This window comes from Girardinichthys multiradiatus, chromosome 9 (genome assembly GCF_021462225.1).
Source record: "Girardinichthys multiradiatus isolate DD_20200921_A chromosome 9, DD_fGirMul_XY1, whole genome shotgun sequence".
Classification (NCBI taxonomy): domain Eukaryota; kingdom Metazoa; phylum Chordata; class Actinopteri; order Cyprinodontiformes; family Goodeidae; genus Girardinichthys; species Girardinichthys multiradiatus.
This window is the reverse complement of record NC_061802.1, coordinates 46,591,775-46,615,083: the sequence shown is the minus strand read 5'-3', so window position 1 is coordinate 46,615,083 and position 23,309 is coordinate 46,591,775. Positions and strand designations below refer to the sequence as shown.

The 23,309-nt window shown below is 39.6% G+C and overlaps 1 protein-coding gene across 1 annotated transcript in view; it reads right to left on the bottom strand.

Annotated features, from left to right (window-relative positions):
• LOC124873599 (cadherin-2-like) overlaps positions 1-23,057 on the bottom strand; it is a 185,445-nt gene extending 162,388 nt beyond the window's left edge. The window contains exons 1-2 of the mRNA XM_047374346.1: positions 22,851-23,057; positions 15,992-16,118 (exon numbers count right to left, since the gene is read on the bottom strand). Coding sequence (XP_047230302.1) covers positions 15,992-16,118; positions 22,851-22,898 — 175 coding nt within the window. The 5' untranslated portion in view covers positions 22,899-23,057. The remainder of the gene's footprint in view (positions 1-15,991; positions 16,119-22,850) is intronic.
• Between the last annotated feature and the right edge of the window lie 252 nt (positions 23,058-23,309).

Genomic DNA, 23,309 nt, shown 5'->3' with positions numbered 1-23,309 from the left:
GTTATCAATTTACTATGTCAACATGTCCACCATTGATCCAAGATGATGTAAGCTAAATTTCAAGTGGCTCCGTTGATGTATGAGGGAGATATAGCCCTTAAAGTGTCCTAGGGGGCGCTGTTGATCCAAATTTCAATATAATCCAATAGAGCTGTTTGGGGGCTGACAGAGATCAACCATATTCAGTTTGGAGTCAATTGGACCTTCCATATGGAAGCTACACTCATTTGTTTGTTAGTGGGCGGGGCTAAAGTGATGTCATCAATTGACCATGTAAACATGTCCATCATTAACTCACAATCATGTATACTACATTTTAAGTGGATCCGATAATGTATGAGGGAGATAGAGCAGTTGAAATATCCTAGGGGGCGCCGTTGATCCAAATTCCAATGTAATCTAATAGAGCAGTTTAGGGGCTCACAAAGATCAACCATATTCAGTTTGGAGCAAATCGGACGATGCATGTGTAATTTAGAGGTAAACCTATGGCCATGGCGTGACATCAGACTTCGCCACGCCGCCACGGCCACACCCTCCAGCCAAACCTGTCAGTACTAGAGACTAAGTTAGGCCATTGTGATATCTGTCATTGGAGATAGTTTCATGTTGATTAGGTGAAGGAGATCAAATATGGCCCACACTAAGTGAAACATTACACTTCCTGTTCTCAGGGGGCGGGGCTTCGATAATGTTTCATGTGTCTGTGATTTTCCTTGTAGGAGCTATATCAATTTTGTCTTTTATGGCGAGAAGTCATATTTTGAGGCTTGGCCACGCCCACATGCTTTCATGTATCAAATAGCTTTTAATAACTTTTTATCCCCATTGCCTTAAGAGTATACTGAGTGATTTTCAAGGCTCCAAGTCAAAAGCTGTAGGAGGAGTTCGCTCAGATATGCGGGCTAGAAACGCCCAAAACAGGGTCAAAATGGCAACTTATATCCAAAATGGCCGACTTCCTGCTGGGTTTGGACCAACGCTCCAAGAGACTTTTTTGTAGTTCCTGACAAGTTACATATGTGTACCAAATTTCAGATTCCTCGGTCAAAGCATGGCTTGGGGCTGTTTTCTTTTTTTTTTTTTTCTAGGGGGCGCTGTGGACGAATTAGGCCACGCCCACCAAATATGTCATCAGATCTCTGTTGTGGACTGGACTAGGATCAATCACATTGAATTTGGTGCAGATCAGATGTGTATGTGGAAATTAGAGCTAAACGTATGGCCATGGCGTGACGTCCAACTTTGCCGCGCCACCACGGCCATGCCGTTTTATGAAAAGTCATTGTGCTTCAAACTAGGTTAGACCCACTATTTTATTTATTTATTTAAGTTTATTTGATAGGGACAGACACACATTGACATAGACCAACTGAACAAAACAGCAGTCCCATGTTTGCGTCATAGTGCAATAGCAACAGCTAATTCGCAGCACTTGTCCCTAGATGGGCTTTTTTTTTTTTAAAAGTACCTCTAAAAATTAAAGTAATAATCATTTAAAATAGCACAACATAATGTTGACAACATCTACAAACAAACAAACAAAACAGTGAAACATAAAACATCACAAATGGGTACAATTCTGTTTTTGACATAAACAGAGTTTTGTTTGTTTTTTTAAAGTACTGAAACTGGTTACAGACTTTAAATCAACAGGAAGTGAATTCCTAACTGCAGTTCCTCTCACGGACAGAGCACTTTGAGCAAAAGTGGTTCTTCGAAAGGGGACCTTACAATTTCCATCTGAAGCCGCTCTGGTAGATCTCCTATTGCCCTGCAGTCTCTGTATGCAATCGCTTAATGGTGTAGGTGCATATCCATGTAAACACTTAAAAATCAATTTTAAAAGATTATAATTTATAAACTTAGTAAAGTCTAAAATGCCAAATTTGGCCAAAATGTGACAATGATGGAATCTGATTGGCTTTTGATATAAAACCTTTAAAGCCCGATTATAGAGACTTGCTAATGGTTTGAGTATAGTTTGACCCGTCGAGACCAGACAGTGGCTCCATATCAAAAAATGTGAGAGAATCGTTGAGTTCAAAAACATCTCTGCACAGTGAAGTGTTAAACAATTTCTAATAATTTTATAACAATTTATATTTGATCTAACAGTTTTGCTGATTTTATCAACGTGGCTCCTAAAATTTAGCTGAGCATCCAGAATTATTCCTAAATATTTTTCTCGTGATACTTGCTCGATAGGATCCCCATTGATCTAGATATTCAAGGACTGTAATGACGTTTTCTTGATTGAAAAGCAAATACACTTTGTTTTCTTTGTATTGAGAGTTAAACAAGAGTCATTTAGCCATGATGATAATCTTCGCAGGCTGTCCTGAGGTTTTTCACTAACTACAATACTGCTCTTGTCCAATGTGTAAACAATGGTGTCATCAGCATACATTTGCAGGTTAACAAATTTCAGGAAGACTGTTAACATACAGACTAAAAAGGACCGGTCCTAGGATAGTTCCTTGTGGAGTCCCTGTTACTATTTTACAAAAGACAGATTTACTATTATTAATGACAACACATTATACATATCCTTTGCGTAAGAATTGCTTAAGCTATTGATAGCTTTGTGAACGTCAGAATAATGAATTTCCTTTATTTCAAACAAATTAGAACACTTTTTCGTCTGTTTTGTACCATGTATATCCATTGGAGCTGGTAAGAACTTTGATGCCAAGTCTTTAACTGAAGAGAGGAAAAAATCATTAAACATTGTTGCTAGCTGAGCAGGATCAGTTATGATCTTTCCATATTTGTGCTTAGTGCATGCATTGGGATTCAGTAGACTGTTTAATTGTTTCCAGATCATCTTACCATTCCCTCCTGATTCTAACAAAACATTTTTGTAATATTTAGCTTTAGATTTGAACATTTCTTTAACTACTCTGTTCCTCAGACTTTTAAAAAGCAGCCAATCTGTGGTCCTTTTGTTTTTAAGAAAAGAGTTTAGGGCATAGTCTCTCTTTTTCATTAACTTCCGAATGTCATCCGATACCCAAGGTAGCTGTATTTTTCTTCGTCCCTTCTTTTGAGTTTTAAGAAACGTATTCATAGAATTACAAACTTTGAGAATATATGTATTGCAGCAATCATTTACCTGATTATAGTTTAAGACGTCATCCCACTTAACCCTTGCCAATTCGGCCTCAAATTTGGGTACATCCTTTCTTGGAATTTGTATTACAATCTGTTTCTGTGTATTATAACGACTGACAAAACGATTTCGGGATAATTTTCTTCCAATGAGAGTGATATTATGGTCGGATAAGCCGCACACTAAGTTATAGGCTTTTATGATTTGACCAGGTTTATTTGAAAAAATGTAAATTATTAATGTTTGACTGTTTTTGGTGATACGGGAGGGACCATTGATTAATTGATGAAAATCTAATTTTGCTGTCAGTTCTTTAAGTGGTTTTTTCAATTTATTGTCCATTTAGTTAATGTTAAAATCTCCCAAAATGATTACTTCACTGTTGTGTTTAAATCCTGTTAACGATTCTTTTAAGTTATTATAAAAAGTTGAGCAGAAACATGATGGAGGATTGTACACTACCATAATATTAAAATTCATACGAGGTGAAAGGCAAACATTTATACATACACATTCTATTAATACATGCTCATCTATGTTGGACCACTTGTTTGCTGAGTATTGGACTATCTGCACGTTGTTGGACGTCACTGTGCCTCTCCAAAGGCATCGGCCATTTTGTATCCAGGACAGCCCTCTACTACATATCCCGTCGAGCACTGCGACTGATATAGCATCCCAAGTCTGACGTCACAAGACACTATATAGGAAGGCCTCTGTTTTGAACACCCCGCCTTCAGCTGGAGATCGTGACCCGATCACCAACATCTGAAGCATCACCTGGAGAAGGGTCCTGAGTGGATTTCATTTATTCTCGCTCGTTGGCCAACGAACAATTCATAACTGAGCTTTCTGGAATAAGAAGGCCACAAATTTCACTTTGCCGATCGAAGACGTGAGTTTAACACGTAACTAAAAACATGGAGTTCGAGGAAACGAACCGCCACCGTGTTTCATCCCAAGTCGACTTTGATGGTCAGATCAAATTTTTCCTTTTCGCCAAGAAGGCCAAAGGACGAGGACTGACCGCTTTCTTGGAGTTTAACTGCGGATGCGCAGCAACGCTTCACCCCCTTTTTTTTTTCCCTCTCACTCGCTGCCCCAGAAGGAAACTTCACCAAGTAAAACCCATCCTTTATTTTAGTCTTTTATTTCTTTATTAGGAATAGCCGGGCAGGGTAGAGGAGATTTTTAGTGCATTCAGAATCTAATGTGTTCTGAATGATTTGTGCATGTAACCTTGTTTATTGAGACTTTGATATACTGTGTTGATGTCTGAAGCCGCTGCGCTCCTAGCTCTGGGCGTGTTTTACCATCTGAGAGTCAGCGCAGGTGCGCTGTAAGACTTGACTGTTAAAATAACCTCATGGTGAAATTCCCCATTTTCCTTTGTCTCCAATCTCACTGCTCGCTAGCTTGCCGCCAAAAGTTTTATAATTCTTTGTGTGCTAAGGAGTTGGGGGTTTTATGATTGGACATCACTGAGTTACAGTGGAGCTGCAACCCACCTCCACTCGCCACCACACCCCTTTTCATATTCTCATTCCTTCTTTTTTTTTTGCCATAACTGCTGGTTGATTCAATACACACCCACTGCTGTTTGCTTTATTTTTGCTTAGTTAGATGTGTTACCCTTGTTATGTAGAACTTTGCATGTTGAGTAGGTGAAGATTAATAAATATTCACATAGATGGTAACAGAAGGCGTTTTGTGTTCATTGTGTGCAAAAGTGATTCGTCAGTCAAGATAAGGTTAAAGTTCCACACGTTTCGGCAGAAACGGTCGATTAAACAGTGACATCTCCGGCAATAGTTATTAATTATTACGGAGTATTTAACGGTTGTGATTGTCAAAGTCGTTGAGCCACAATTACAACACCAGAAACATCTCTGGTCTCGATTCATATATGAGGATTTTGGTTAAGAAGTTGATTTTGTCAAATTATGATTTTTTATTATAATTATTGATCAAGATTACTTAATCAATAATCATACTTCCAATATCTATTAATATCTCATTGACGTTAAATAAGTCTTGTATATAAATTAATACTCCCCCTCCTCGGCCTACAACTCTATCCTTTCTGAAACATGTATATCCCGGTACATCAATCATATTAGTAGGAATGTTATTAGTTAGCCAGGTTTCACTTAGACATAAAAAATCCAAGTTAGATCCGGTTAGCAATGTTCTTATTTCCTCGCATTTGGGTATGAGACTTCTTATATTTAAATGTCCTCCAAAGATACCTTTAGGTTTAAGTGCAAGGTCCCAGACCACTCTAGCATGGTTAACAGTTTGAAAAAATAGATAATTTTTTTGTTTGTTTATTGCTTCAGTTTGTAATGTCTTTAACTTACGTCGGCCCGGTCTATGTCTCTTGGTCTTGTTGAAATTGGCCATCGAGTTCTCACTTTCACTTCTTTGTAACAGTTCGTTGGTGATAATCCCAAAAGTAGTATTCAGTGTAACAGGGGGGCGGTCCCAAGATCTCCAAGATGAAAATGGTCATTACAAACGTTTGTTCAATCAATCTTGTTGATACATCAGATGCTGTAGCAACGTAGCAAGCCGCAGCTCTCCCACTAGTCACGCCGCGCTCGCCACACAAAACAGTCTGATGAAACTGCTGTCCAACATGTTCCTGGATGTAAAACACGCCCTCCAACGCATCACCGCCAACACCACCGGAGCCCCGGTCTCCAGCAACCAGCCCTGGCTCGTTGGTGAGTAGCCCTTCGATACCGGCATCAGCAGATGTATTTGGTCCTGGATTAAGCTGTACATCACCCGCTAACAAGAGCAGGAGGGCCATATGTACTGATGTCAATATGTCCTTTGAGCGGCTTGATTTCTTAAGTGTTGTAGTACGCCTCGAAGTTAGTCTGTAGATAGCATAATATACTGCAAAATGACCATGTCCGAAATAGTTCAAATGAACGGTGATTTCACTTTGAAAGTCCTGTTTTTGTTCAGTTTGAAAAAGGCGACGTAGCAGAAATCCCACAACAAACAGAAGAAACAATTGAGCCAGAAAGATTTTGAGGAAGTGAGGCCACTTTCCTTGTCTATTTGGAGCAAGCCTACCGCGTGCGGTGAATAGATCACCAGAAATCCATTGTTGGTTTGTGTCTTTGCATTGTTGCTGCATCAATCCTTCAGATGACTCCTTAGTTAGAATTATACTGGGTGAAAAGGCTTTAAAGGCTTTAAAGTTGAATTTGTGGGAAGCAAACACGGAGCCCAACCAACCGTGTGTCGCCATCTTGAATTCACTTCTGCATACAAAACTAGTTATCAGTCACCTGACACAGTTTGAAGCAGATTGAATGTAGACGGGCAGATAGCCACCTTTCCAAGTAAAAAAAAGTGACTTCCTGTTCCCAGGGGGCGTGGCTTTGATAATGTCGGCATATGACCCAATAGAATCTTCGGGAACCCAAAGGTCCTCCTTCATGCCAACTTTGGTGGGATTTGGCATGTCTTTGGGAAAGTTATTGCATTTTTTCACTTTGGGCGCGATTGCCGTTTGTTTATGTGCCCCGGCCACGCCCCCTAAACATGGCCGAAAACTCACGATTTTGATAACTTTTAATCTCCCATGCCTTAACTGCATATTGACCAAATATGAAGCCGATAGCTCAAAATCCCTAGGAGGAGTTCGTTGAAGTTCGAGGTGAGTAAAAGTGAAAAACGGACAAAATTGGCTTTCGACCCAAAATGGCCGACTTACTGTGCGTTTAGGGTATACCCCCAAGATACTTTTTTTCTTGGTTTGAGGAGCTCTACCTGTGTGCCAAATTTCAGATGTCTACGACTTACGGTTCGGCCTATCTCACTTTAGGGGGCGCTCTAGAGCCGCTTGGACACACCCACTGACAACGACATTAAGGAACACGAATGTCACAATTTCAATTTTTGGGTAGAATCTGGTGAGTTTTCGTGCATGGCAAAGAGAAAGAAAGAAAGAAAGAAAGAAAGAGTTTTGAGTTTAAAAATACCTTTATTTCACACTGTATTTCACACTCTAACCATCAATAAAAAAACACAAAATAATAATCCATAAAACAAAAAAACATTCTAAATAAAAAAAAGCAAAAACTAAAGATGCATCATCCACTGAACACAAAACATCATTAATACCCCACTTATTTACAAAGACAGCTATGTTCTTTGTCAACTTAAAAAATTCAAATTCCACACGAACACGAGCAACTACTAGTCGCTTAAATAAAACACAAACATCTTCCGTTTGATGTCCATTAATTTTGTTCTTTCTTGATATCCATATTGCTAATTTTGCCATCCCAGAAATAAAATTTAAAAGTATGTAAATAGATTTCTTTCTTGCACAATACCGTGGACCATAAATAAAAATACAGTTAGAAAACTGTACACCAAACCCACCAAACAAATGATTCAAGAGAACAAAAAGAGGATTCAATCTTGAACATTCAACAAAAATATGATACAAAGTTTCCTCCTGCAAACAATAAGGACAGGCAACACTAATGTCAGGATTAAGGTGTGCCAGATACCTGTTTGTAGCTATGGCCCCATGCACAATCCTCCATTGGAGGTCACCCACCCGTTTCTCAATAGGGGGTTTGTATAGGGACCGCCAACAGCCTCTTGGGGTCGAGCTGGTGTCAAAAAAACCAGTCCACTTTGACACCCTCACCTCTGCCAGATACCGTAAATTTAGAACCTTCACGCAGATATTGTACAAGACTTTCTTCCCCAAGCCTTCAAAACAACCTAGTGGTGCATGCTGTAGAGACATCAGTTTTCCTGGCTCATCCTGCCATGGGTCCACTGCAGGAGAGACAATCAGGGAAGGAAACACATATTCATACTCATCATCCGATTGGTCAAATAAAGTACTATTAGCAACAAAACCTCTGATGGAGTCTGGCAGAGAAGCGCAGGTTTCCTCTTTCAGTCTTAACACAAATCTGTTAGATCGCACATCAAGACTCTCAGTGAGACTGGACACAGACAACTTCATCAGATGACCCAGCTTCACACAGCCTGCTTCTCTCATCTTAGATCTTAAAGTAACAGATGAAAACAGCTGTGACGAAATGAAATTATTTTCAAACAGAGGTTCTTCAAAAACCCACATCCCTGGCGTTGCATCAGTCTTCCTCTCAAAGGTGAGAATCTGCCAAGCATTTAATATCGATTGATAAAAAGGAGTAAGACCAGTCAAGTCCAAGGATCTTTGTCGTAGCAAAAAGAGATGTTTATCATATCCAATACGTCCTGCTTTCCTCAGAAGAAGACGTGCAGTATCCAGCCATGGTAATCCAACACCATATAACAGTTTCTGCGCTGTCTGAAGCCTGAAAGCCGTGATCCGTGAGGTTATATCTATGAGTCCTTGTCCTCCCTCTTCTACTGGTAGGTACAGGGCTGCAGCTCTCACCCAATGTCGTCCAGACCAGAAAAAATCCACTAGAGTCCTTTGGAGATGTTGTATGAGAGATAATGGTGGTGTTAACACTGTCAGTTTATGCCAGAGGGCCGAAGCAACCAAGTTATTAACTACCAAAACCCTTCCCCTGTAAGACAGCTGAGGCAGCAGCCATTTCCATTTGGATAATCTGGCACACACTCTCTCCATTAAACCCTCCCAATTTTTTCCTAAAAAGGTATCCGTCCCCAAAAAAACACCCAAGAATTTTAAACCTTGGTTAACCCAATGAATATTACCTGGTAATTTAGGGAGATTATTATTAGTCCATGGACCAATTTTTAAGGCAGAGCTTTTTTCCCAGTTCACTTTAGCTGAAGAAGCTTTTTCATAAAGTTCCAAACAATGTTGAAGACCCATTACATCATTCTGATTTTTTATAAAAATGTTTATATCATCAGCATAAGCAGAAACCACTAAACTTGGATAATTTGACAAACCTGGGAGAATTACACCAGTTAGTGTAGAGCGCAGTTTGTGTAAAAGAGGTTCAACTGCAATAGAATACAACTGTCCCGATATGGGACATCCTTGTCTAATACCTCTCTGAACTTTAACTGGACAGCTTAATCCTCCCCCAACTTTAATAACACAAAACACTTCATTATACAATAAACCCAACAAAGAAATAAACCCATCACCAAATCCAAAAGCTCTTAATGTTGAAAAAAGAAAACAATAGTCAACCCTATCAAAGGCTTTTTCCTGATCTAAAGAAATAATACCAACATCAATTTCATAAAGTTTACAAATGTCAAACAAATCTCTTAAAAGAAAAAGATTATCCATGATAGATCTGTCAGGTAGAATGTTCTTCAACCTACTCGAAAGCACTTTAGAAAATAATTTATAATCCACACAAAGGAGGGCAACAGGTCTCCAGTTTTTCAACAAAGTCAAGTCTCCTTTTTTTGGAAGTAAGGAAAGAACAGCTTTCCGGCAGGATGGTGGCAAGATACCTGTCAAGGTGCACTCCTTGAGCACCTCCCACAAGTCCTCTCCCAACAGCCTCCAAAAATGTTTATAAAAATCTGCAGGCAAACCATCTAGACCTGGAGTCTTGCCAGGAGCCATTTGTCCAACAGCAGCCGTCAGTTCTTCCAATGAAACTTCAGCATCCAGAATTGCCTGATCTGCAGCAGAAAGTTGAGGAAGACCATCCAGTAGAGCATCCACACAGCTGCTGTTACAGGCCTGCTGTCTAAAAAGGTCACTATAGAAAGTCACTGCATGCTCCTTCATGACGGTGGGATTAGTGGTCAGAGTTCCATCTGGAAGCCGAAGACACATCATCTGCTTTGTCTGGCTGACATTTCTCTCCAAATTAAAAAAGAAGGATGTAGGGGCATCCATATCCTTAACGGTAGCAAACCTTGACCGAACTAAAGCCCCTTTAGCTCTTTCATGCAAGAAACAACTTAACTGATCTTTCTTATGTTTAAGCTGTTCATTATTAGCCATTTCTGTAACTACATCATTTTCTAACTGTGTTATTTCAATTTCTAAATTCTGAATCACATTTTTAATTTTAATTGTAGAATGGCTTGTGTATTGTTGACAAAAAACTCTTATCTGAGCCTTTCCAACCTCCCACCAGTCAGTTAAGGATGTAAAACCTGATTTTCTTGCCTTCCATATCTGCCAAAAATTACTAAAACTTTGGCAAAAAAAATTGTCTTGAAGTAGTTTTATATTGAAATGCCAATAAGATCTGCATCTAGTAGTGGTTGAAAAAAGGAAATCCATACAAACTAAATGATGGTCAGAAAAACCAACTGGATAAATTAGGCAGTTGGATAGTCTATTTCTATGAATTTCTGAAATATAAAATCTGTCCAACCTGGCCCCACTCACTGTCCCCTCTTTCATTTTTACCCATGTATATTGTTTAGCTTGCGGATGTTTAATCCTCCAAGCATCAACCAAATTAAGCTCTGATATCACCTGAGCTAATTTAGAGGATGATGGAAAATGAGGTTCTTCTCCTGTTCTATCTATTGTAAAATGAATAGTGCAGTTCCAATCCCCACCCATCACAATACACTCATTTTGATTAGACTGCTGCAAAAAACTGTATATTTTCTCAAAAGTCTTCATCCTGTTATCCCGCTGATTTGGTGCATAAACATTAATAAAGCAAAAAGAGAAACTTTCTATCTCTACTTTAATCCCCAGGACCCTGCTTGGGATTAACTCAATACAGGAAATGATGTTAGCATCCAGTCTTGGTGAAAATAAAATTGCTACACCAGCAGATGACCTGGTCCCATGAGACAAAAAATATTTCCCTTTCCAACTCATACCCCACTCTACCTCATTTTCATGATCTGTATGCGTAAAAACACAACATCAAGCTTCTTTTGAAAAATCAGCTCTAAACTAACCATCCTTTTCTGTGGATCCCTCCCACCATTGATGTTTAATGATCCCACCCTGATATTATTCATACAGGTGAAACGGAGAGGGAAAACAGACAGAAACAGCAAAAATAAGACCACCCAGTGTATTATAATCAGTCTCATTTCTATATTTTTAACCGTTTTGAACCTTTTCCTTTGTTTGCTAAATACTGTTTCCGGACATTTGTCATGTGCTTTTTTAACCGGAACCTTTTCTTTTCATCTAACATTTTAAAATCTACTATTTTCTGTACCATGAGAGCGCTCTTGATAAATTTTTCCGCATCAGGAAAATAATCAAGAACTTTAACATGTTTTCCAAAAGTTTCATCAAGGAAAACATAGATTTCATCCAAAGTGTACAAATCACCACTGGATGTTTGGGAATCTGCTATTGAAATGCTGTCTGAATCACTGTCATACTCCATATTTTCTACCTGTTCATCTTCAGCTGCAGGCTGGACCGCTACACCCTCACCTGCGGGCAGCACCGCTGCACCAGGGTTCGAGTTAGCTGTAGGATCTGTTTCTAAATCAAAATTGCCACAGATTAGGGAATCTTTTGGAACAACGATTCCAATTTTCTCAAGGTCATTCTTAACAGGCTGTATAACCAGATCGCTGCTTCCCTCCCCAGCCTCAGAGACAGTTGACGGGGGAGGCACCGCCCCCTCCGCAGCCGGAGGAACACCAGCAGCCAGCGACACTTCTCCATTTGGATTTATCTCAACCTGCCTTGTCGGGTTTTTGTGCGGGCAAGCGGCTCGTTTATGTCCGATATCCCCACACTCAAAACATTTCATGTTTCCAGTGCTCGCGTAAACCATATAAGATCCTTCCTCATATTTAACTCTGAAAGACACTTCCAGCGTTTGTGAAGCAGAGTTTAGAAACATAAACACCTGTCTCCTAAAAGATTGGACATGTTTTAGTTTATCATCCTTACATCCCAAACCCACAGTTTTGAAACCGCTAGCAAGTCTTCCAAAACGTTGGAGTTCTTTCTCCAGCAAGTTATTCGGAATGAAGGGCGGCACACCCGAAACAACCACCCGGGTGGAGGGCACTGCAAGCGGGGACACCTGCAGGTATTCTCCGCCTATTGTCAGCCCGCTGACAATCAACTGAGTAACAAAGCGCTCTTCTTTCAAAAAAACCACTACTCCCTTATTCGTTCTTGAAGCATAAATTAAATTGATGTGACCGACAATATCTCCTACAGCCAGGAGAACTGTCTCAACTGAGATTGACGGGTCAGGTTGAATCCAAATCCCATTCCTTAAAGAGAGGGGTGGCGCCCCTAAAGACGCCATCCCCGCAAACAAACAGCGCTACAACGCTAAAAAAAAATCCAACAACTCCGAGACTTAGAATCAGTACAAAATAAAGGATACTAAAAAAAACAACACATAAAAAAAATAAAAGGTCAGAAAAACTGTTAGAGACAACTCTTCCACTCTGTCAGACTCACCACGTGCAGCCTCACCATCACCACCAACACCCAGCATGCAGCGCGAAATAAAGAAAGAAAGAATAAGAAATCCTACGATTACAATAGGCCCTTGCAGTTTTCCTGCTCGGGCCTAATTAAGTTTCAGGGGACTGGGTGGGCCTGGATATGAAGAACTACTGTAAGTTACACTGCACGGCTTGTGACCTTGGAGATGCTGGTAATAGCCACGCAGCTGGCTGTAGACTCATCCTCCCTTCCTTGCGTTGGTCTTCAAAAGATTCGCTGTCAGCATGTAGCTGGCTCTCGTCACTCTTAGTCATCCTACAGTTCTCTCCCTAATCTGCTCAGTCTTAAACTTTACACAATATTACACATTCCATTCTCAGCTTTCTGCATTTACTTTAAAACACAGTTACAAAACCATCACTTCATTCCTTTTATTCATGCTTCACAACTGATCAACATTATATCTCTTTCGTATATAGCTGATTTTTTACTTTAATTATCAGTTCTTAACCATATTTCAATCATACATCTTTTAACTTGAAAATCAAAGATTAGTAATTTCATTTAATACTTGTAAAATAATGGAAAATCATCATACATCATTTCTTTAGATACACTTGTTTATATTTCTGCAAAAGATAAGACAGATAATATGTGACTCCATACAGGCCTCTCCATTCTCTCAGTCCCAGAATATGAGAATATACTTGTCACTCTCCACTGCTTCAACTGTGTATTTTAATAATTATTGCATGGATTACAAAAAGGATATTTATTGAAATGTTTATGGATTTAACTGTGAGCAGTTAATAAATGTTGCATGGATTACATGGAAAGATCTCATCTTATTTTGACAATGTCAAGAGCAGAAAAATACGAACAGGGGACAAACAAGAAAGTGGTGGAGATTTCATAGGTGGGTTGGATAGTTGAATGTGTGCAGTGACTGTTGACCCAGTGAATGGGGAGTTTCCACAGCTGGGCGGGTTTGCACTAACAAGCAACCAACTGGACAGGGCAGTATCAGTGACTAACACTCACTGCCTTAGTAGGAAGGGTGGATGGGAAAATGGAAAGGTCAGAGCATTCAGGCCTTCTGCACTTCAAAAGACGTTTAGGGCAGTGAAAGCTCTCTGACTAATAGTACTAACAGTTACCATAAACACACAAAAGTTCAAAAACGGCCTTTGCCAAAACACTGTTCTGATCACAGCTGAATCAACTTTCCAGAAACCTGACTAACACATCTACAGTTTCCTCTAATGTGCTATAACAATAACCAGCTTTTTCATACACTTTCAACTTTAATGCTAATCTTGACCAGAGTGTCTTTACTGTCGGTTCCTGGTTAAAAAAAGGTGCAACTGCAGCATTTTTCTTGTTATACAGAGAGCTGTATTCTTTATCTCTGCTGCACTCTATTTTCATGGTCATAACCTTTATTTTATGTGACCTAGACTTACAGGTGTAATTTGTTGAAAATGTTAGGATGTCATTTCATACAATGCAGTAAAAAGTATTTAAAAAAACAGTTGGTAAAAGAAATGATCCATCCTGACACTGCCCTTCACACACATCTCCTTCCTGAGATGACCCCGACCACAAAGTCTAGTCTGCTCTGTGTTTTTGGACCTGAGGCTACACCAGTGTTAGCAGTGTTTTGGGGCCTTTGTCAGTGAGGTGGTTAAACAGCTGGGAGTCAACTAAGGTGAAAGGGGTCCTCCTCCAACAGGCCATATCAAAAGCATTTCCAAAGAAAGAACCCTGTGTTTGTTTTAGATGTAACTGAATGTTTCAGATCCCATCTGTTAGACTTGAGAGAACACATCAAAGCCCAAAAACATACGATTACACCTTAGCTCTCAAATATAAGATCTTCAGGCTGCGTGTTTGTTAGGTTTCTCCCTGTAATCAATTTATAATCACAAAAGCTAGTTTGGGAGCTGAGCACCAATATGTTTAAGCTAAAACAACAATACGAACTGATGCAAGAACCCTTACAGAGAATCCAAGCACTTCCTGTAGGACAAAAACTGGTGTCAGCACCTCTTTCTTCACAGATACTCGGGGACAAGTCAGGTATTCACTTCTGATTATTGAATGGCTAAAAGAAAACTCAATGTCATCGCCAGAAGATTAGCTTTTCAGTGAAGTGAAACTATGGCCACCCCCCTCAATCAATCTCTCTGTTTTCCGTAACTTTGCAGGTCATCCCAAAATGTTTCTGTGGTGCAGGAGGAGGCAGAGGAGACACAGCTTCCTAGCCATTAAAAATACATTTGTTATGACAACTAAAGAAGCGTGATCTGAACTAGCAAAGACAACCACATGTTAGTATGTGCCCAGTTGAAATATTACTACTGCAACAAAAACCATTACATTGTCTACTTGGAAGTAGTCTGATGCTTTCAGCTGGGTACTATTAGTCAATTATCATTAAGCAGTAAAAAGTTGTAAGTCTCAATTAAAAACTTTCCGATGGAATTTCTCATTGGATCCTTTCGTACATATCGTGTTTGGATATTTTACAGTAACTCTTTCCTAACTGCCGCTGATCTCTCCAACAGGCCTAATAACTTTACAAACTATTGGTGACGCCTGAGCTACGCCTCTGTTTCTATTTCAGTTTTGGCTCCAAATGATCACAAAAGGAACAACATTGAACATTTTCATGTTCAGAGCAACAGATGTGATGTGTTTCCAAAGTCAATGAGAAACAGTTTGAAATAATAATATTGACCAAAATAATTGTGATTACATTTTTTTCCGTACATAGAAGCTTCCTAGTCTGAGGAAGCATTAACTTCCCAAATGAGCACCCTATTTTGCTTTGGATTGTTAGAACAACAAGTTGAATTAAGTTTCAGTGGACTGGGTGGGCCTGGATATGAAGAACTACTGTAAGTTACACAGCACGGCTTGTGACTTGTAAATATTGAAGGCAACCAATCTTTTAAGTTGTTACTGAATGATTTTTGAAGTGAAGAGACCAGTTAGGCTTCTTTTTCTTACTATGCTTTTTATGTGCATGCAGAATACAGAAGCTTTACTTTGCAGAAAAAGTAAGACAATTTACACATTCTTGTGTTTCAACAATACCTCCAGCTGCTGGAGTTATCCTGTACACATCCGAAGCAGTAATCATCATGTTCAAACCAATGCAGCAGGGCATCTGTTAGAACTGGGATTAAGACTGTCTAAAATCATACTGAGGAAAAACAAGTTAAAGTTTTAATGGTTGCTTTTTGAAAAAACTAATCATCAACCAAAAGTTTACCACAAACATTACAGGCATTGTTTCTAATATTGCTGAAACCAGAGTGACACAGACCAGAGTCCATCCATCCCTAACAGAACGTCTAGTCAAATTCAAAATCAATAATCCCCACTGAGTCGGTCCTAAAGCTCCAACAAGTAATTCAGAAACCAGCAGGACACTCCAACAATTCCCACTCACTGTAGGGAGTATTCCTGGAGTTGTCCATTCAAGAGTGTGTGTTTGTGTGTCTGTGTGTGTTTGGGTGAGTGTGTGTGTGTGTGCTGACCGTTGAAGACAGCCTGCCCCTCTGCCATCTCTGGCTCAGTCTTAGCGTAGTATTCATCTTGTGAAAAGCCCCTTGTGCATGCCAAAGATTCTTGCCGGCTTGACGACTGCACGGCCAGAATAGCAACCTGCAGACAGGGGGAGATGAGAGAAAGAAAACTCTTGTGATCTTCTCACTTTGTTCCCATAACAACCCTTTGACACTTTGAAACTGCAACAAAGAGCTGCAGACAAAGAATTAAACTAAAATATGTTGCCAAGTGAAATCTTATAACTGCCCCTGCTTTTCTTCTTGGATGTTTTTTTGAATGAATAAAAGCATGACAAACTACAGTTATGAGAGCAGCACTTAGCTCAGACAAGTATGACATTGTTTCAACGTTTCTTTTATTTATTTATTTTCTGCTCCATTAGAGCACAACATGGCAAATACATTCTGCTAATCTCCAGTCAGACACTGTTATTAATCACCAGGACGAGCAGCAGATAACTGGCTCAATTATTTCGACAACAATAAGCATCTAAACTTTAGTGTCTTCTGTTTGAGCTGGACATGACCCCCACCCCACCACCCAGCCCCACTCCCTGTTCCTCATTTAGAGTGAAACAGACAGGAGAACATATTACCAGCCTTCTACTCCACAGGGATACTGAGAGCAGCTGCTGTTGCTCAGAAGGGTGTGAGGCAAGTACTTGTATGATTCAAGTAAGGACCCTGTTTTACTTCCGCTTAAGCCAAAAACTTTAGACTGTGACATTCCATTTGCCCGTGAGTGTGTTTGTAAGGAATTCGGGAAGGGGGTGGGGGTGTGTTAGGGGGAATTAATAAAGGGACATTCTGCTCTAATGAGCTCTTCTTCAGAAGCAGTCCCTCCATTCCCAAAATCTGAATGAGTAACATGTTGAACTTTTTAACCTGGTTGTTTTTTATATCAAAGAACTCCTGATCAAACTTTAAAGATGATAAAAGAAGCTACAAACATTTCCATTTCCAAACAAATTATTAAAAACTCAAACAAATCAAGGAAAATTATCAGGTTATAAAAGTTTCTGACTATAGTATTTTAATGGTCAAAACATGCATATCAATCAGCCTTTCATGTTATTGTCGGTTTGGCCTTTGCAATGACATGACCCCTGACAGCAAACGGCCTTTCAGTCTCTGAACAGGGTTGCAGCGAGTGGAGGGAGTAAGCTAGTCATTTTAAATTTCCTAAAAATCCTGAGAGTTATGGAACAAAAGGTCAAGAGATGGACCCCCAAACATTTCCCCTGCGCTGAGTCCTAGGCTCCAGCGGGTTCTCCAAGAAGACACAGGCAGATCCTTGACCCAAATTTACTCATCCTGGCAGTAGCCCAATAATCATGGTTTAAAGAACACGGACATCAAAGGTCACGTCTCCTACCATGCCAAAAACCAGCCTGGTTTGGACATGGAAAGAAGTATGAAACATGGAATATTCAAAATTGGAAGAAAAATTTATTTTATAATATGGGCTGTCCTGATGGCTTTCAACAATATTGAGATAACAAGAAAATCCCACTGGAGATGAGGCTTCGTCATGATCTGGGAATGTTTTCATTTAATGAAATAATGTAAGTGCATCATTGGTCCCAGCAGTATCCCAGAAACATCTGGCTTTGATCAGGAGAATATGTGTACTGAAAAACATGGAAGTCAGAAAAAAACAAGTGGAATAAGTGGAATTTTCATAAACATAATCCAGATTTAACAGGGCCCTAAAATTTTATTCATGAAAAGCAAAGTATTACTTTATGTGTCTGCCTTTAATTAAGTCTATGAACATCTATTATTCTAACAAAGTTCTGTTTGATTTTAATCACAGAAGTCATGTGACAAAGAATTAGTATACGGATTACTAAAATTTGGAGTAAAAGGTTTGTTTTAGGAGATTATGCTGCTTTAATGCTTCTGATGTGATATTTTCTTCAAAATATCACATCAAAAGGAAAAAGTGAGCTATTTAAATGCCTTTGATTTAATACTCAGAAAACACATCTTGTGTAGATGTGTTTATTAGCTTGAAACTGGCTGAGAGCCAGTTAACATGCTCTTTGTGGTTCTTATGATGAGCAGACAGGGACTCTGAACTGGTTAAATTCTACCATCCCAGACAAAAAACATGATCAAAAGGACCAGAAAAAATGAACCATGTCCTCCTCAGAGCTAAAGCACACAATGTTTGTGCATTTCATTGCTGATGTTACTTTAGAGGTGTGAATAATTTTTATTTAGTTTAAGGTTGGCTGTACTTGGGCAAAGCAAACACAAAGTTGTTGAACAACTACCTTTTCAGTTACACTGGGAAAAATATCCTTGGAGACATGGCCTGTGGTCTAATCAGACTACAATTAAAGTGTTATGGCCAAGATGCCCATTATTATAACTGGAGGAAAAAAGTGAAATCTTGCAAACCTGAGAAGATGATCCCAACTGTGAAGTACAGGGGTTCAAAATCCAAAATACTTTATTCACCCTAAAGTGAAATGAAATGTTGTTGTAGCTCATTATGAAGGTTTCTTCAAAGAGCCGTTGTAGATGCTGATGGCTGTGGGCAGGAAGGTTCTCTTGTAGCGCTCCGTCTTACAGCGGATCCTTCTTTGTACAATGATCTCCATAGGTTCAAGTCCCTGGCTCTGATGCTGCTTCCCCAGCAGATGATGGCAGAAGAGATCACACTTTCCACAACAGACTTATAGAAGATATGCAGCATCTTGCTGCAAACACAGAAGGACCTAAGCTTCCTCAAGAAATACAGTCTGTTCTTGTAGATGGCTTCACAGATGCATCTCCACTCCAGACTGTTGTCCAGGTGAACACCGAGGTATTTATACCCCTCCACTTCTTCTCCCATGATGGTAAGAGTCTCTGACCTATTGTTGTTGCAGGACTGGTGATCTGTTGCATTGTCCCTTGTAAGAGGACAGGACCAACATTTGCAATACAATTACAATACAATATTATAATATTGTAAGATGTAAAGCCAATGTACAAACAGCAACAGTTTTGTTGAAAAAACAATTATCTGTTTATTTTTTGTTGTACCCCTTTTAATGATCTTTGACTTTGCGGCAGTAAACGATTTTTATAATTGCTGACAAGGTTTTTACATGATTTAACTCGTATTTTTGACAATCCATCTTTGGTGATGAGCTCCATGTCTTTTAGGTTTGAACGCCTTCGTTTCCATTGCCCCTAAACTGATTCAAGTCCAAACTTTGGCAGGGCCGCTCCTAAATGTTTATACTGTATTACTTCCATTTAAAAGAGACATGTTGGTAAAATAAAAAGATTACTTTAAATCTGAATATTTTAAAACCAACTGTATGTAAACCTCTGACACTGAAGTAAAAACAGCCCCTAAAAATGTCTTTTTCTCATTATTCTGGCATTTAGGAAATAGAAAGAACTTTGCTAATACTATCTGACCTAGCTCAGTTTTTCAAACTAAAGACCATTTTATAGTTTTTTAAAGAATCTGGACTGAATTTGACCGTCTCCACTAACATCTAAAATGCTTAGTCTGAAAACCTAGGCTGTCTCTTATCATAAAATGTATACCAAATATAGTGGAAGCAGTGGGTGACACAAAAAGAAAGAACCAAAAACAAATCTGGCTGGATACTGTAGAGACTTTATGATGGATGAAGATAAAAATGTAACAATACCCGCTTTGCTCTGATGATTACCTCTGAGGCTACTGACCAAATAATCTTCTAGGGTGACATTAATTCTGTGATATTACTGTACCATTTACAACCGTTTAGCTAGTTTATTTTTATCTGTTGCTTATATATTGTTGTTTGATTGGTTATCACTGGAAAAATCAGCAGCTGTGTCTTTAGCTTAAGAAATTAAAGAAGAGGTGAGGGGATTAGTAATCAGTCATTTTCTATACTGCTTCTTCCATAGTGTGTTGTGGGGAAGCTGGTGTCTATCTCCAGCAGCCTATGGGCGAGAGGCAGGGTACACCCTGGACAGGTCGCCAATCCATCACAGGGCAACACACAAACAACCATGCACACACTCATACACCTAAGGTCAATTTAGAGTGACCAATTAACCTAACAGGCATGACTTTGGACTGTGGGAGGAAGCCGGAGTACCCAGAAAGAACCCACACATCCACGAGGAGAACATGCAAACTCCATGCAGAGCTGGGAATTGAACCCAGGACCTTCTTGCTGCAAGGCAACAGTGCTACCAACTGCACCACCGTGCAGCCCAGGATAATTAATATTTTACTTAATATTTCATGTTTTTCAGGTTCTGGAAAATAAATTATTCTTCAATAAAATGATTAACACCTCATATACCCTACCGGTCAAGTTTTATTTTATGTTAGGTTTGTGTTTGTTTACTTACTGCTCAGCCTGGTGCTTTTCTGTTCATTTATGGTTCTTTAGATTCCTTCTGGTTAGTTTAGTTGTTTTTCTGTGTTCTGGTGTTAGATACGTTTAGTTATATTCAGATACATCTGGTTATTGTTTATGTTCTTAGTCTAGTCATCGTTTTCTTGTATTCTGGTCATCACCATGCTCCCCATGCTCATTTGTGTTAATTGGTCACTCCCTCTGTCTCCCTGCCGCCCTGGTCCACACCGGAGCCATATTCACTTCTGATTACTGTGTCTGCCAGCTTATTGGTTCTCACTTCACCTCCCTCAGGTTATAAGCTCTCTGGTCTGCATTGTTCTCCACTGGATCCTTCCATTAACATCCCGTTATCATCCTGTTACCTACCCTGTGTCTTTGCCCTGGTCCAATCCTGATTCCTTCCATTTGTGTTGCCTGGATTTTCATGCGCCTGCTTCCAACCTGTTTATGTTTTTCCTGTGCCTGGTCAGCTGTAAGTTTGATTATTTTCTATTAAAACTTTTCACCAACTCCACTCATCCTGCGATTGGGTCCTATGTCCAAAACAAAACATGACACTTAATGGGTCTTTTTATTTTCATGACTATTTACATCAAAGATTCTAACCAAAGGCAACAAAACTATAAGAAAACACACACATGGAATTGTTTCACTTTTTGTTATTTTTATAACAAAAAGTGTGAAATAACTTTAAACATTTTTATATTTTAGATTCTTCCAAATAGCCACCCTTTGCTCTGATGACTGCTTTGCTCTCTTAGCATTCTCTCCATGAGCTTCATGAGGTGGTCACCTGAAATGGTTTTCTAAAGAGTCTTAAAAGAACTTCCCAGAGGTTCATTGAGAGACGGCCAAAGGTTAATATTTCAGTCATCACAGCTAAGGGCGGCTACTTTAAGGAATCTAAAATATGAAACATATTTAAAGTTCTTTTACAATCTTTTGTTTGCTACATTATTCCAGATGTGTTCATTCACTGTTTTGATGAATTCAGTGAGAATCTACGTACAATGTAAATAGTCATAAACATTAAGAAAAACATTAAATGAGAAAAAGGTTTTACACCGGTAGTGTATTTCTACTTATTGTTTAATCTGTTGAAACAGAATGGTTTTACCCTGTATTATTTTACATGCATGTGTGCCCATGACAAAAGTAAATGTTTATACTTATGGTTGATATGATACAGTTTGTTTAAATTATACCCAGTGTCTACTAACGTCCAGAAAATTCCCACAATTTCAATAGATATTTTCCCATTTGGAATACTAACAAAATTGCTTTTTAGAAATTTCTAATTGAAAGCAAAAACATTTCAATAAAATTGGAATCAAGGCATTTTGGAAATAATACTACCAGTTATCCCTAGTGCCTTAAAGAAAATAGAAAGCTACAGTCTGTAGCTGCAGGCGGACAAAAGCAGGAAGATCTGACTGGACAAAAGGAAAGCTTCAACAGTGCTGACTGTGCTGTTCTGAGGGTAAGGCACTGCTGCTGGTTGTATCTGAAAATCTGACCTTTGACCCCTTATATTAAATTGTGCACACAAGTGAAAAAATGTTCCTTTGTTGTATTCAGCTCAGCATGTTTTACCAGCCAGCCCAGCCTTCCGAATAATGCCGATGATTGCTGATTTCAGATTTATTTATTCCACCAACCCACCTTTCTATGAAGACACAACTAAAAAGTATTGAAATTATCGATAATAACTGAGGGGAAATAAGAACGCGCTTAGCAGAAATGTCAAATTCGGAGGGGGTCTAGTCAAAGTTAGTGGCTCAGTACTACTGGTGGGAAAAGGTCTGAGCCATCATCACAGATAATATCTGTACCATATACTAGGTCACATTATGGAATGTTTTGAATGATGTGTGCTGCAACAGGCAAAACACTCTTGCTCACACCGAATCCAGGTTCCCTCATTTTGTCCCAAATCCATGGAAGCGGAGGTTAGGCCGTCAGCACAGACACAAATGTAGCTAAAGAGTCATATCGAAGGCGACGCCAATCTTTAAAGCTCAGAAAACTGCCATCTTTATCCTCAGCATTTGTTTTAGTCTGACTCAACCTTCAATAAGTCTGAGGAACCGTAAGTAGGGAGAAAAAGCCTCCACCGTCAGGATGAAGCACATAGGACAGAAGGATGTTAGTCTCTTTCCTTCCTGACTGACTGCGCCTCTCAGCACACATTTCAAACCGTCACGCACCGCCTGCATTCATCTTGTTTATGAGCAATTAGCAACACGGAGCCAGGTCTGGGACCAGTGGAACCTTTCTGACATACAGCCATGAATATATGTGATGTCTGGCCATCCTGAATCAGTGAGAACAGCAGAGAATCCACAGAATAACTCAGACCCAATCGCAACGTCCCATTTTCCTCCGAGCGCATCTATCTGTTCCTGCAGCTACAGCTGCTCTCTTCTTTCTTTCTCTCTCTATAAAATGAAAGAAATATTTACCTCCACAGTCGCAATCGTCAACATCGTCCACGCCCAAAGAATATTCATTTTCCCCTGTTAAAATTCTTCCTCGGATACCCGCACACGTCAGGTTGTTTAAATCCCAAGAAAACCATGAACCGTCGAGTGGACCTTCCTCCTCCTAGCAGCCCTCTGAGTGTGACTGTTCTCCCCCGCTTAGCTGCTCTCCAGCCAGCCTGGGACTGGCTCAACCCCCGGCTCCTCAGTGCCGCCGTCTACCGGTGATACCGAACCTCCATGGGTAGAAAGTTCGCATTAACCTGTTAAGCCCTGAAGGGTTTTAGAACAGTTTCCGCCTGAAATTACATAACTGAAATACAGTACAGACCAAAAGTTTGGACACACCTTCTCATTCAAAGAGTTTTCTTTATTTTCCTGACTATGAATATTGTAGCTTCACACTGAAGGCATCAAAACTATGAATTAACGCATGTGGAA